The 15,533-nt window shown below is 35.8% G+C and overlaps 1 protein-coding gene across 2 annotated transcripts in view; it reads right to left on the reverse strand.

Annotated features, from left to right (window-relative positions):
- LOC145258202 (rho GTPase-activating protein 7-like) overlaps positions 1 to 15,533 on the reverse strand; it is a 671,840-nt gene that overhangs the window by 486,241 nt on the left and 170,066 nt on the right. For both annotated transcript variants that reach the window (XM_080116103.1, XM_080116114.1), the window contains one exon: positions 5,778 to 7,833. In XM_080116103.1, coding sequence (XP_079972229.1) covers positions 5,778 to 7,817 — 2,040 coding nt within the window. In that variant the 5' untranslated portion in view covers positions 7,818 to 7,833. The remainder of the gene's footprint in view (positions 1 to 5,777; positions 7,834 to 15,533) is intronic.

A 15,533-nucleotide genomic window follows, 5' to 3' on the forward strand; every position in this document is an offset into this window, starting at 1 on the left:
GAAGTTTTATTATTTATTCAATTTGCAATTTGATTGGCTAAGCATGTCGTCAGGTCCCGGCTGTTTATGTGAACAGTCAAAAGATACTGATGAAAAGTCGGTTTTAGTATGGGTCAGAAACTGTACCAGTACCAAATAAGTAAATTTTGAAAAATTTCACTTAGTAATTCTCTTACTGTTATCTCTCAATACCCTTATCCTTAAGTGGGATTTAAGCTTTGTCCAGTGGGAAAATATGCTTAAATATGATATTTTAATTCATGCAGATTTCGTATTTATTATTATAGAGTCAATTCTCTATCGATTATTATATTGCACCTAATATATAGTGATTTCAAAAGTTAAAAAACATGATTTGGGTGCCATCAGTTAAAATCGAAGCCAAAGCATACAACTCTGCAGCCTCATTCATTAGCATATGCATATGAATAGTTAAAAAATAACGTTGTTTAACCTATGAATGTAGATTTTTGCATGTAAACAGGTTTAGTAAACTACTCCTGCCAAGGTCAACTGTTTTGTTTTCATTTTTTACCCTTTTACCACAATGAAAAGCAAATCAAAGTGTACTACATGACCGAATACCCAATATATCAAATTTAAACTCTGTAGACCAAATATTCCGAAAAGTGTTTGGTAAAGACTTTTCACACACACACACACACACACACACACACACACACACACACACACACACACACACACACACCGACAAGATCACCTTTATATATATATATATATATATATATATATATATATATATATACTAGCAGAAGTACCCGTCCTTGACTGGGTTCAAAAGCAGCCTAGAGAAAATGAAATGTGATCGATGAAAGTATGATAGGTTATGAAAAGGAGGGGGTTGTAAAGAGATAGGTTTTGATACTCAAAAAGTTTACCCTAAGCAAAATATGATATGTGTTAACAATTTAAGAGAGTTCCGTCAACGTAAGGAATATTTATAAACATATTTTAATGTTTTCCGTTATTTTGTGCTTGAGGAATATTCGATTATGGCATGTGTAGTTTTTATAAAAATTCATTTAAATAGTTATCATCTCAAATTTCGTTTTAATTTCGGTTCGTTGAAATTATTTCAAGTAAAGAGCATTAAAAACTATTTCAAAACAACAAAAAAAATGAACTGAACTTTTATTGACTATGGTAACATTTATTTCTTGTATATTTATTTTTTCGGGTAGTCATTTGTTGGCTATTCTGCTAAACACTCTTACTAGATAATATTGACGAAATATCGAAAAACAAAGAAACAAAAAGAGTTTAAAAAAATAATGAAGATATACTTGCTTTAGTAAAATAGTCTGAAACAGCAAAATGGGATATCAAAAAAATAAACACGTAATTATTTTAGTTTCTTAAAGCAAATAATCGATATAAATATGGATAAGAAGAAAATGGGGCCCTTTTTAAGCAGAACAGCTTCGTTTCAGTTTTACAGTATTAAATGGTGTAGTATTGTGTTGTCAGATTCATGGTTGTACTATTGTAATGTAAAGAACACGCAGAAAGGGTTGTAATCAACTGAATTTCTTCTAGTACACTGACAAAAAAAAGAAGCTTAAACAGATATATGAATAAAAATAAAAAGGTTATGCAAATGTTTTTAAAAAGACACATAATCACGTGAGCAGGATTTTTTCCTTCTTTTGACACGATAACAAGTAATGTTCTTATTTCTTTATTATTAAAAAAAAAAACGTTCATAAGTGTTTTTGATATAGATGTACATAAAATACTTTGATAAGTATGTTTTAACTTAAATAGGGATGATATAATAAAATTGTGGGGTCAGCGTTCGCGCCTGGCCTCCATAGAATGGAAACAGGCACAAACTTTAATAAAGACTTTTCATATCCATCTGCGTAAGTATACTTTGATAATTATGTTTCTGTTTGAAGAAATATGGTATAATAAAATTATGGGGTGTTCGTTCGCACCTGACCTCCATAGAATGGAAATATGTCACAAAGTTTAACAAGGTTTTTTAATATAGATTCACAGAATATTGTGATAAGTGTTTCAGTGTGAACAGGTATTATGTAATAAATTATGGGGTTTATCTATTTTATTTTTACTTTCATCATATTTTGTTTTGGTTTTGATACCCCCAAATTCAACTCAAATTTACAACCCTTCCTTTTCATAACCTATCATACTTTCATAAATCAGAGTCCATTTTCTGTAGGTTGTTTTTGAACCCAGTCAACGATGGGTACTTTTGCTAGTATATATATATATATATATATATATATATATATATATATATATATATATATATATGTTAGAACGTTTGCATTTTAAATTCTAAGCAATTATGCAGAATGTGGAAACGATGCATAAATAGAATTCAGCATAATAGTGAAATGAAACCAATTATCAAATAAGAAACCATAAAAAATGAATAATTACTTAATTCAAAGGAATATGCAAATTAGTTAACCTTTATGTAATCGCTCACATCTTTATGACTATGCATATCAAGGATTCATTTTACCTGGCCTTTGGGCTAAGATCACAGAGCCAGGGTTTCCGTGTTCGCTGATGATGTCACCGTGTTCATGTCTTGCCCCATGGGCATTCAGGTGGTGACCGAGGCGCTTGCTCGATATGAATAAGTAACAAGGGCCGTCTTCAACCACAGCAAGTCTGATGGTCTGGTCAGTGTTCCAGGTGTCTGGTTTGGAGAAAAACTGGTCGGAAGTACAGAGAAAGGTCAAATCATCGGTTAAGACTTGGATTAGAAGGAAATTGTCCTTGAAGAGTCGGGCGGAGGCATGTGCTACATACGTCTTTCCACTCACCCTTTACCAATTGTCTGTACTTCCTCTCACTGCAGGATGCCTAACCTGCTTACAAAAGCGCATCGACTCACTTCTGTGGGACGAAGGTAAGCACTATGTCAGCAGAGAGGTCTATGTTCAGAGTCTGAGCAAGGGAGGCCTGGGACTGCTTAGTCTTTTGTGTCATAAAAACGCTGAGAGATTGGCCTTCTTGAGTCATTCGCTAGAGGAGAATGCTCCTTGGGTTCCTGTGGTTGAGAACTTGTTTCCCAAGCTCAGACCCGACCCTTCGGTAGAAGGTCGTCATAGACCGAAGGGGGAACATAAGTTCTTTGCCAAATGCTGAGCCGCACTTTGCCGGGGACCAGTGTCCTCGAACAGCCTAGGAAGAGACTTTATCGAGAGTTAGTGGAGGGCATTGCAAAGGATCCTCTTGGGAAGTGGAAGGATAATCAAGGGAGGAGATCTGCTCTCAGTGGAGTTGGGTACTGAGATGAGATTTTCTGACTAATTCGGAATTTTCCCGTACCTGGCGACTGGTCCGGAATGCACTGCCCCTCTTTGACGAACTCAACATGTTCAAAGAAGAAACACAGGTCTGGTGTCACTGCTGTGATGAACGCAAGGTCGAATCAGGTGGCCATGCCTTTTTTCATTGCAGCCGACTTCAGGCCCTATTGGAGGACGTCAGCGAGATAATGGCTTCCATCGATGCTGAGTGCTCGTTTGCTCTCGACGAAAAGTACTTTGTCGACAACATGAAGCCGCCGTTCCCCAGGGAGGAAAGGATGGTTTTGCTAGCAGTAGCACAAATGATGATTTGGATCACACGCTTCAAGTTGGTTTATGAAGGGATATCTGTTCCGGATTGGGATCCGATCGTTTACTTTAAACATTTGCTTAAAGTAAACGATCAGATGCGATTGGAGGAGGTTGCCTAGAGTTGACTTTAATAAGAGGTGGGTGCACAACACTAGTTTGTGCATCCGTCGAGGAGCCAAGTTCGAATACGTGTTCCCTCCTTAAGCATGGCACAGGTGGTGCTGGGTCCTTCAGAACTCATCCCACTAGGTTAGCCTTAGAAAAGTAAAGAGATTCTTGACTGATGGTATAAATGAGATCCTGGCCCTGTTTTTGTTTTTTGGTGTTAGAGAACCTAACCTCTGAGTCTGCCCAACCCCTTGCACTGAACCACTTGTTTATTTTTGCTATCCCCGGTCATCCCCAACTCGGTGATCCCCCCTCCCCCCATATTGTTTTGACTCCCCAACTCCCATAGCTACTACCCCAATCCCCAATTAGAGATTTTCCTGCTTGTTTTTGGTCACTCGGAAAACAGTGTGAAATCTATTACATAAATTTAAGGAATGGGGGGGGGGGGGATCTTACTAACACACCCCACTAGGCTGTTTACTTTTATTTCTGTATATGAACATTTTCTTAGATTTACCCAATCCCAACCACGAACTCTTGAACGACCCTGGTGTCTAACCCTGTCCCATGGGGAGGCATAGTAAATAGGTACACTAAATTTAAGACATTTTTATCAAATGAAATTGAACTTTTTATCCTTACACACACACACACACACACACACACACACACACACACACACACACACACACACACACACATACACACACACACACACACACACTTTATTTTAATTATATTTAAAAAATAAATAAATAAATAAAATGCACACACACACACACACACGCACAAACAAATTACTTTTACAATCTTTTTTACAAATGTATATAGTTTTACAAAAACGCTAGGGAATGAAGTAGGGATTACTCCACAGAGTGAATGCGGTATTGTGGTAAATGTTGCCAGTCAAGAAAGTCTCCAAAGTCTACATTCTTTCGCTTTTTTAACTTTAGTTACAAAGACCCTGTACCTTCCCCCTCCCCCCTTCTTAGAGGGCCTTGTGCCTAATTTTGTTGTATATTTTTTAATTTTTGTAAATTTCTAATCGTAAAATTTACTGCAATAAATTATGTACCTAAGATCACAGTGTAGTATCTGTTCTGATGCTACACCTAAGTTAATTTGTCCTTAGTCAATGGAGGAAAAATATTTCTATACTAAGGCAATTTTTATTTTTGCCTACTTCCAGAGTGGCCTATTTTGGAGAGTTGGTTTTCTCCCACATTAAAAAAGACTGTGTGTCATATTTTGTTGACGTGAGGCAGCAAAGAAATATCAATAGAAAAAGTAGATCTAGCCTTCCGGCAAAGATTACAGTGTAGTATCTGGTTTGATGCTACACTTAAGTTAATTTGTCCTTTTGTGAAGAAGCAAATAAATGTCAATCGAAAAAGTAGGCTTTTAATATCGCTGTCAGAGTGAGGAAAAAACTCAACTTTATATAGATAGATTATTGAATGTCCTAACATATCCGAACCATCGAGGATTCAGGGTACAACAGTTAGCAGGACGATTTAAGAAAATGAACTAGAGGCATTTCACTCGATCTAAAGAATGCATTGCGAACTATGTAACTTTTAGGAACTTTATAAAGGTTTGCATTTCTTTATTTAACACAAGGAAGCTGAAGAAGGGTGGATGAAGAAAAAAAAAACGGTTGAAAATTTCTAATAAGAACCACAATTGCAGAGTTGAAGTGAGAATGAGTCTAAGATTTTGGAAAAAGTTTCAGTTGCTTCGAGTTTGAATCAGACTTTTTAGTACCAGAAGAATCAACTGTCTGAATATTGGAAAACTTTAAAATAAGGAGCCAAAATCATATATTTTGGAATTCTAGGAGTCAACTTCCGAATTTTTAGAATCTTTGGAGTCGGACCTTATGCTTTCTGATTTTGCAACTCTGATAACAAAAAATAAAAAAACAAAAAAAAACAAACAAACAAATAAACAAACAGCTGCCAATAATAATACTTTTCTTTTTAAATATTTCAATTTGAATTTTCCTTTTCAAAGATTTAAATAAAACAAGACAATGTGACTTACCTTATCCAAAGTTCCATTGGTAATAATTCTCTGTTGCCTATACTTAAATTCTCTTCGGAAAGATGGCGGTGCTGTTTGGTAATTACCAGCATGAACTGTTGATTTTGGTAATTTGTAATATTGAAGTGTGTGAAGAGAAAATGAAGGCACATCTTCATTTTGTCCTGATTCATTCGGTTGCGTTTTTGACTGCAATTGGACAAAATATTGCCCATTAATGCAGTTGACTGTATCAGCAGAACTCGACCGTTTCTTGCGGTACTGTTCCGAGCAATACTTCTTGTGCATCCAATCCAAAATGCTCTTTTCAATGCAGAAAGATTGCATTCCATTCTGAGATATATTCGCTCCAAGAGGAGAATCGAGTGAAAGGTTTCTGACGTGTGTGTTTAATATCGGCACCTTAAACGGGTCTTTAGAATCTTCTGCATTTTCTTCCGAGGGTTTTTGGCTCTTTGCATCATCCTGAGCAACATTTTCATCCTTTTGGGAATTTTGTGTTATTGGCGCTGTCATGTCTAAGCTGTCAGATGATGACCACTGTAAACTATTTTCTCTAAGATATCCGTTATACGGTATTTCAGTTTCGTTTGAGGGAATTTCGATTCTTTTTTCTTGTGCTGTATTTGGTTCTTTTGCGACTTGGGGATCTTCTTTTAAGCTGTTTTGATTTATAATTTTTGGAGGCATTTTTGTATCTGATGTCTCCAAAGATACTTTTGCATTTGATGGCTCCAGACACACTTTTGCATCTGATGGTGCCAGAGAAACTTTTGTATCTGATGGTACCAGAGAAACTTTTGCATCTGATAGTGGCAGAGACACTTTTCCATTTGATGGCTCCAGACACACTTTTGCATCTGAAGGCGTCAGAGACACTTTTCTATTTGATGTCTCCAGACACACTTTTGCATCTGATGACACCAGAGACACTTTTCTATTTGATGGCGCCAGAGACAATTTTGCATCTGATGGCTCCAGACACACTTTTGCATCTGATGGTGCCAGAGACACTTTCGTACATGATGGCACAATAGCTACTTTTGCATTTGATGGCTCCGAATCAAGCACAAGCAAATCCTTTTGTTTGTTAATAGCTGGGATGTTACTGATTATTAAAGAATTATCTGGCAAATTCATCTTTCCCTTATTTTTGTTAAAACTGTTGTTGATATTATTATTATTAGCCCTGTTGCTGGCCGCAAATGACTGTAATGCCCGAGTCACCAGTTTTCTCTGACTATCATGCCTCCCCTTTTTACTCTGTTTTAAACCGGACGTGTCACTTTGGGTAAGCTTGAGCGAGTTCTTTCTCTTTACCATCACATTTGAGTGCGTGTTCATCATCACTTGTAGATCGGGGCTCGGGATCTGAAACGGATTTGATTTGTTTCTGCTGTCAGCTGTAAAATCCTGATTCTGGAACGTGTTCGCATCAGTAAAATCGAAAACATAATTCATATTGGCATTGTCAACACTGTTTGAAGATTGGAGGCGCTTCTTGCCTTCAGTGGTCTTCAGCTCCAACAAAATAGGGGGGCTGTTATTATTATTATTGCTTGGTGAACTGACTTCTTTTCTAAGAGTTTGGGTCGCCTTGTCAGTTAAGTTATTGATATGCAGTCTGTTAGTTTCGGAATTATTTGAATCGGTTCCGATTTGCAGACATTGAGATGAGACATTGTTGGTACCTGTTTGGTACATCCCCATCTGTGGGTTTGTAGTTTTGTTAAGTAATATCTGATGGATTCGTTTTGGGGTCTCCTCTTGAAGCCTGTCAAGGATGGGATCTGAGGACTGGGGTTGTGGCACTAATGCTGATGGCTGAAGTGCCAGTGGAGCTGGCGACTGTGGTGGTGGTGTCATGGTGCAGTAACTGTGGCTGCTGTTTGTGTTACCGTTTTGGAACTGACAGTGATTTGATGTCAGCTGCGGCAGAGAATGGTTCTGACTCGGGTCAGTTTGAAAGACATCCGACTTGCGGGCTTCATCCTTATTCCCAGAAAAGGAATGAAAACAACCAAGGAAAATCTTGCTCATTCACAAAAATTTCAATCTGGAAAAAGAAAAAGAGAAAAAAGGAGAAAACTTGTCAATTAGCAGAAAAATTAAAAGAAGATATATACATATAAATAATAGTACAGCTACATTCGAAGATTCAAATATTTATTTTTCATGCAAAACAGCTTCTTCAGCATGTTAAAAGTTTGATACATTTCACGATCCAAGATGGCTGCCGAGACAAACACATGATACTGATTCTTCTATGAATTTTCTTTTTGTTTCTTTTGTCTTTTTTCCGACAATATATTGTCATGCATTTTTTCTTTTTAAGCAAAGGATTTCTACTTTTTCTGAAGAGTATATGCACGAGGAGAGTCTGTGTTGACATAATAATAACTGATTGTTTCTGCATAACGAAACAGATCTGTAAAAAATAAACTGAAATTTTAACCAACTGGAGGATCTGTTTTTAATGAAAAATAAATACTTGGATCTTGGAATATAGCTATACTTTTTTATATTTTTATGTTATTCTTTTATATATGCTCTGTTTTTATATTTAACATACATTGAGCTTCTAAGCAAAAAGAATTGGTATACACAAAGAGTGAAATATGATTGAAAAAATTATTTTACCAAAAAAAAACAACATTAGAAATATATATATGGCGTCTGGGCAAAATATCATTATGTAATTACTGTCAACATATATATATATATATACATACATATATATATATATATATATATATATATATGATTGTTGAGCTGGATTAAATCCGACGATATGAAATAAAATGTAGGTGGAAGGACCTGGATACTCAACGTTTCGCCCGATTTATGCGGGCTTCTTCAAGAGGGATGGTCGACCATCCCTCTTGAAGAAGCCCGCATAAATCGGGCGAAACGTTGAGTATCCAGGTCCTTCCACCTACATTTTATTTCATATATATATATATATATATATATATATATGAATAAAAAAGAATACGAAAAGTATAAAAGCTTATAAATTTTCTTTATTCGTTTTCAATTTGTGACGTGCAGGAATACAAAATAACAAAATAATATTATGAAAAAAATTAAAAAACTTTTTTTACAAGTACACAATTTCGACCGATCCTGCAGTTTTCATCAGTGTAGTGAAAGTATATATATATATATATATATAATGTGTGTGTGTGTGTGTGTGTGTGTGTGTGTGTGTGTGTGAAATCGCTCCAGGCAAAACCTGGCGTCACTTGATGTAAGGAGTTAACAAGAATAAACTATGCTTATTGCAAAGACAAGAAATCCCAATTGGTTGTAGTCTTGTAAAAAAAAAAAAAAAAAAAAAAAAAAAATCAAGTCTGTTGGTAAGAGGAAAACAGTCAGCAGGAGAGAGTTCCACAAGCCTTCAATTGTTGGAGAGAAACAACTAGAATTGGAAGCTGTATTGCTATGAGATATCAAAGCATAAAATTGAAGATTGCAAGACGAACGAGTCAGAGAAGTCGGAACAAAAGAAGCAGAGGATAGATCAGACAATTCTGAAGAACACATGCCATAATACCATTCATATGAAAAAAAACAAAAAAACTGAGGCTATCAACATCACGTCTGTAAGAGAGAGATTGCAGAGAAGAAGGATGGGGGTGGGGGCAGTCAAATGCAGATATGTTTCAGCACCTTATCAAGAACTGTCAAATGGGCAGAGATTCACCAGCCCAAATATAAGTCTATACATGATCTGATAGTATATCTGTACAGATAAAGAATAGCTTCAGATGTGAGAAAAGTATTTAGAGTGATAGAGAGCACCGGCTTTACGAGAAGCAGACAAAGTAATGGATCTTATAAATATGAACGAAATTTAAATATTTAAAAAAAAAATGCACTTCTGAATTTTTGAGATGTTATTAGCACAAACTTTCGGTCGCTGTACCCTGCGACCTTCTTCGGGTGTTGAATACATGTTTCCTTTTCTCTACTAAGGAAAAGAGGGGTTAGCTCTGCATTGCAAGAATTCGAACCGTGGGTTTCAGGGTGGGCTCGTAGGTCATAAAGTTCAATCTTCAGGGGTCACTAAGATATGTTTTTTAGGGTTTTCCTATGACTCAATTTTTCGGGATATCTATGCTAATTGTTAATATTAGTGAAAAAAAAAGTGCTTTGCGAAACAGAAGATCGATACCCACGTGTTTTTGTATTAAAAAAAAAACACCCACACAATGCAAGGGAGACAACTCCAAGGGAAGAAGGATTTTTAAAGTATGCCCTTAAGTATCGACCAGTTGTTTCCTCTCTCCCCCTTCTCTCTCTCTCTCTCTCTCTCTGTATTCTTGTTACTTATCTGATGACGTCTGTCCAAATTCCCATAAAGATTAAATGCTGACAAAATAAAATTTTATAACCTGTGTGCCGAGAGATCGTTATTGATAACATTTGAATATACTGAGTCACATGAAATTTTGTTTTATCATACTGCAGCAATATTGATTGTAGATACAATGTTAGAATGACGAAGAAACGTAAAATTTTTCATATTGAAATTCGATTATGTATTGGAAATGCCCCCTAGGGATCTAATTATGTTAGACAAACTGGCATCGCAGAAGTTGGGAACGATGTGTAGTAATCAAGCTGGTTAATATCTTCCTTTTGATTTATGTCTGAAAAAAGGGAACGGGCATGTTTTCAGAGAAGTTCTTCCACTTCCCTCTGGAGACCACAAGGAATATTTAATAGTATTGTAAACTAAAATCAATTTTAAAGAAAAACCAGCAGACCACCCGGCGTTGTCCGGTCATAAGATACACTTAAATATGATATTTTAAATGAGGCAATTATACAGACAGTTCTCTATCGATTATTATATTGAACCTAATATATAGTAGTGAGATCAAAACTAAATAAATATATATATATATATATATATATATATATATATATATATATATATATATATATATATATATAAAATTATGACTTGGGTGCCATCAGATGGAATTGAAACCAAAACATAAACTCTCCACCCTCATTCCTTAATCTCTGGCTCCCCTCCACACACACACACACACACGCATATATATAACTTCACTCTCATTGCCTAGCCTCTGAGCCATTCCCATACGAGCGCGTACACACACACACACACACACACACACACACACACACACACACACACACACACACACACACACACACATATATATATAAATTCACCTGTCACACCTTTTGTAAAAAAATGAATTTTCCGGACAGTCCACAAATTTTTATAATCATGTAGATAGAATTTTTCAGAATGTGAGAGATTATATAATTATTTCAACAGTCAAACAACATCGAAGCCTACAAGAGCCATGCCAGCTAAGGAATCAGAAGTCCAAGATTCGAGTTTCGTCCTCATTTCGGCTCATCAGTCAGACATATCTGAACCCTGGATTCGAAACCCGAGCCTCCGATTTCGAATCTCAGGTCCGGATTCTATGTAGATAGATAAACAGAGAAAAATATTAAACTGCAGATTGTGTGTGTGTGTGTGTGTGTGTGTGTGTGTGTGTGTGATTATTAATATCAAATGCAACCGTTTTTGATTCTAGAAACTCTCTAAAACTTACGGCTTAAGCTTAAGGAGTCTTAAGAAAAACGTGTAATACAGAGATCTTACTTAATTGGTGTCTAATGACTACTGAATCCATGGTCATCCCAAATTATTTTTAGAGTGAATTATGTACCTACGGGTTTGAAATATTTGAATTTTCAACTTAGAGGATGCACTCTTATTATGGCCCCCCTCCAATCCTTTTAAAATACTCTAAACAAATTATAATTTGGAGTAATACTTATTAACCAATTACTAGCTCCTTACATGAAGTGGTTTCACACCTTGTCTGGAGAGATTTCCATTAAAAAACGGTGCGTAATTCATATTGTTAACATTTTACACAAATTCAAGATATCTGAATTTTCATGAAGGGATTTCATCCCAATTTTTTGTCTCTTTGTCATAAAAATAATCTTAACTAAATATAGCCCACATTACGACACCTTATGCTGAACAGCTGTGTTTGAAAGATCATAATGATCGGTTTAATAGTTTAAGAATGAATTCTGTACATAGAAATATAAAAACAGGTACACAGACCTAATTATGCAGAACAGAGATTAAGACATTTTGTTGGGCAATGTGTCCAGTAAATTTATATAACAGCGTTTGTCACATTGGCAAAAAGTGATACAAGTGTTTGAACAAGGATTTTTCTATTTAGCAGGGAAGTGTTGAAAGTGTTAAGATATATTTCAATAATTTCTTAAGTTAGAACATAAAAATGTCATAGAAGTGTTTCGCATGTGTGAAGGAAGACATAAAGCTGGACAAATGGCAGGCCAGACATTGGATGGAGGAAAAAAGAAAAAGAAAGGAAGAAAAAAGAAAATAATAAAAAAACAAACAAAAAAAAAAAACAACGGAAAAGAGAAGGAGGTAAAAAAAGAAAGAAAGAAAGTAGATATAAACACAAGAAAGAAAACACTCTATAAAAAGAAAATAAATAAGGAAAAAAAGCAAGAAAAAGAACAGAAAGGAAAAATATGGAAAAGAAGGTGAGAAATGAAGAAAGGAAATTAAAACCAGTGTTGATTTTATTTTTTTAGTTTATGGAATCCAAGATCACATGGAGACAGGGTAATCACTTATTAGTTGATTTAGTCACGTGGTTACAAATATAAAAAGCGTGATTCAAAAAGTTCGTTGCATGTGCACTCTAATAGCCAAATTCGAAATATTTAATGTTGAATTCCAAAGTAAACCAATGGTCTCTACTTAATTGTCATATTAAAGTAATGAATATATATACAAAAAAAAAAAAAAAAAAAAAAAATGATGCAAAACTATAAGGCAGAAAAAAAAAACCCGGAAAGAAACCTAGACATCTGCATGCGAGTATTATGTTTTTTTTCTTCTTTTTAAACAATTCACTTCTTGTAAGTAAAAAAAGGAAAAAAAAATACTCGAGCTGAGATCGAAACCAAAACCTAAAGACAATAAATCACGTACGATAACCATTACACCTGCTTGCCACGAACTTTATAAAGTGTTGTCAAACTTACTTATTATCAACATAAAGAATCTGTAATGTGAACCATTTACACATGCGCATTCGTGAAACAGCAAACAGACGAAAATCCAATCATGCTGACGTACGTATTTTTCAGTTTTGACCCGTTAGCAGCCCCCCCCCCGGATGAAAACCGATTAAAAAGTTTTCCACATCTTTGAATAACCTATATACCACATATCAAATTCGATTAGTATATAGTAGTAATGAGACGATTCCAATATTTTTTCCGATTCCGATACAATTACCGATTCCGATTCTTCATAGATCTCTAATTGTTTAACTATAAGAGTGTTATTTTCCCTGATCTTCGTAAAAACACATGTTAAACATGCAGATATTTTCCTAAACGTCAAAATACACTTGTGGAGAGTGATCTATAGATTTTAGTTTTACTGGTAATTTAAAATCAATAAATATGTATTATTTTATTATTATTACCAACAATGGAAGATTTTCCTTTAAACAAAATCAAATAAAAAAAGGCAATTAAAAGAATCGTTTTGGTATCGGAAAATAAGCATCAATTTTTCCTATTCCAAAACCGATTCCGATACCCCCAAATCTTCCGATTTTTTCGATTCCCGATTCCGATTAACGTCTCAACATTAGTATATAGGTTGAGAAGTGTCCTCACACACACACGTTCTCCGGGTGGTTGGAGGTGTGTGTGTGTGTTGGGGTGGGGAGGTAGATAAAAACAACCCTGTTTAAAAAAAAAAACGTTGGCCGGGTGTTTGGAGGTGTAAAAGAAAAAAAAAGTTTAAGTAGAAAGGTAGGCTTGAACCCCGAACATTTGACGCGGAGGTGAAAAGGAAATGGAAAAAAAACCTTGCGACCTAACCATCTCGACCACAGGAATAGATGAATTAATAAGTGTGTTAAGTTGACGTTTATAAATCGAAATTAACAGGTGCGAGAACGTTAAGTCGCGTGATGTTTAACCTAGTTTTGCGCTGGAAGCCAGTTCCGTTTTCCCCGCTATGCGGCGATCCAAAAATATCGCGAAAATAGCTTGTAAAAGTCGGGTAAATTAAAGATAGCTGCGACCAGAGTTCCTTAGTCGTAGATATTATTATTTAGACAGCATGTAAAAAGTTTTAAGAAGGAGCGAGCCAATCGAGAATCACGGCAAAAAAGCCTTTTGTAGACATACAGAAAAAGTGAACACACATACATACATACATGCACACATTTTCGATTTTATATATATAGACTAGCGGGGGTACCCGGCGCTGTCTGGGTGTTTGGAAGTGTGTGTGGGTTTGGGTAAATCAAAACTCCGGGGGGGGGGTTAAAATTAAAAAAAAGTTTTGGTAGGTAAGTATGAGTTTCGAACCCGAACCCTTGAGGCAAAGTTGGAAATTAAACTGTGAAAAAGAACGTGCAACGTTAACCACTGGGCCACCGCGACATACTAATGGAAACACGTTTGAATTTATTTAATTACTTAAATTGGCAGGTGCACGTTTTAATGACTTAATGAGGTCAACTTTGATTGCAGGGTAGCATTTTATTTAATGCGGGAACGCTTTTTTTATTTTTATTCTCCCAGGATGTTGTGGGGGGGGGACCAGCCCCCCTTGTCGAAATTGAATAGTATTTCTCTGATATAAGGAAAATATTTCCACATTGATGAAAGCTGATTGCTTTCGGACATTTCCGGCGATCGCGACCCCACCAGAATTAGTGTCACTTTTATTATACGAAAAATCCTAATCCACATGCGGCGAGCGAAAAATGTTGAATATTTATCTTCCCGAAGTCAAGCAAATTAAATATACAGGCGACCTCCATTGTTAACTCGGAGATATTATGATTTATATGTGTTATAAAAAGTTTTAAGAAGTTGTGTGCCGACCGAGCACTTCTCGGAAAAAAAGCCTTTCTTCGACATACACAAAAGTGAACATACATACACACATTTTCGCTTTTATATATATAGACTAGTGGGGGTACCTGGCGTTGCCCGGATGTTTGGAGGTGTGTATGTAGGAGAGGGTGACCCTGTTTTAATATAAAAAAAACATAATGTTAAAAAACATTGGAAAAACCAAAACAAAGCAAAAAAGAGAAAAAAGGTGTAAAAGAGGAAAAAAGTTTAGGTAAGAAGCTAGGCTCGAACCCGAAGCATCGAAACTAAGGCGGAAAAAATTAGCCTGGCACGTTACCCCTATACCAAAGACATACAATTGAGAACGGATAAAATTAAACCTTTAAAAACAATTGCAGCTGGTTTAAACTAACGTCAATGTTTTCTAGGTCAAACATGACGTCATTGTCGTAGTAGCAGGAGGAGAGAAAATGAAGAAACGATTTTTTCAGCCCCCCCCCTTCCTTGTAGAAAAGGGTCCAATTTAGGGTGAAGGAATTAATGTTTTGGGCCAATTTTTCGATATTTGCCGTCCAAGATGTCGGGCTTCAAAATGATACCAATCTCGTGAACATCCGTCGCCTCTGGCGAAAGTTTTTGTGAGGCATACAAACGCACATACATACAAACACACATACATACAAACATACATACATACACACATTTTTGCTTTTATATATATAGATGGATTATCACTCATGAATAGATGTGTAGGTAGTGAATTTAATAATTATGTACAGCAAATCAGGCGCGACAATTGTATGTCTAGACACGAAAACT

The sequence above is a fragment of the Euprymna scolopes genome, chromosome 3, assembly GCF_053919585.1.
Source record: "Euprymna scolopes isolate OS-2025 chromosome 3, ASM5391958v1, whole genome shotgun sequence".
In the NCBI taxonomy this organism is placed as follows: Eukaryota; Metazoa; Mollusca; class Cephalopoda; order Sepiida; family Sepiolidae; genus Euprymna; species Euprymna scolopes.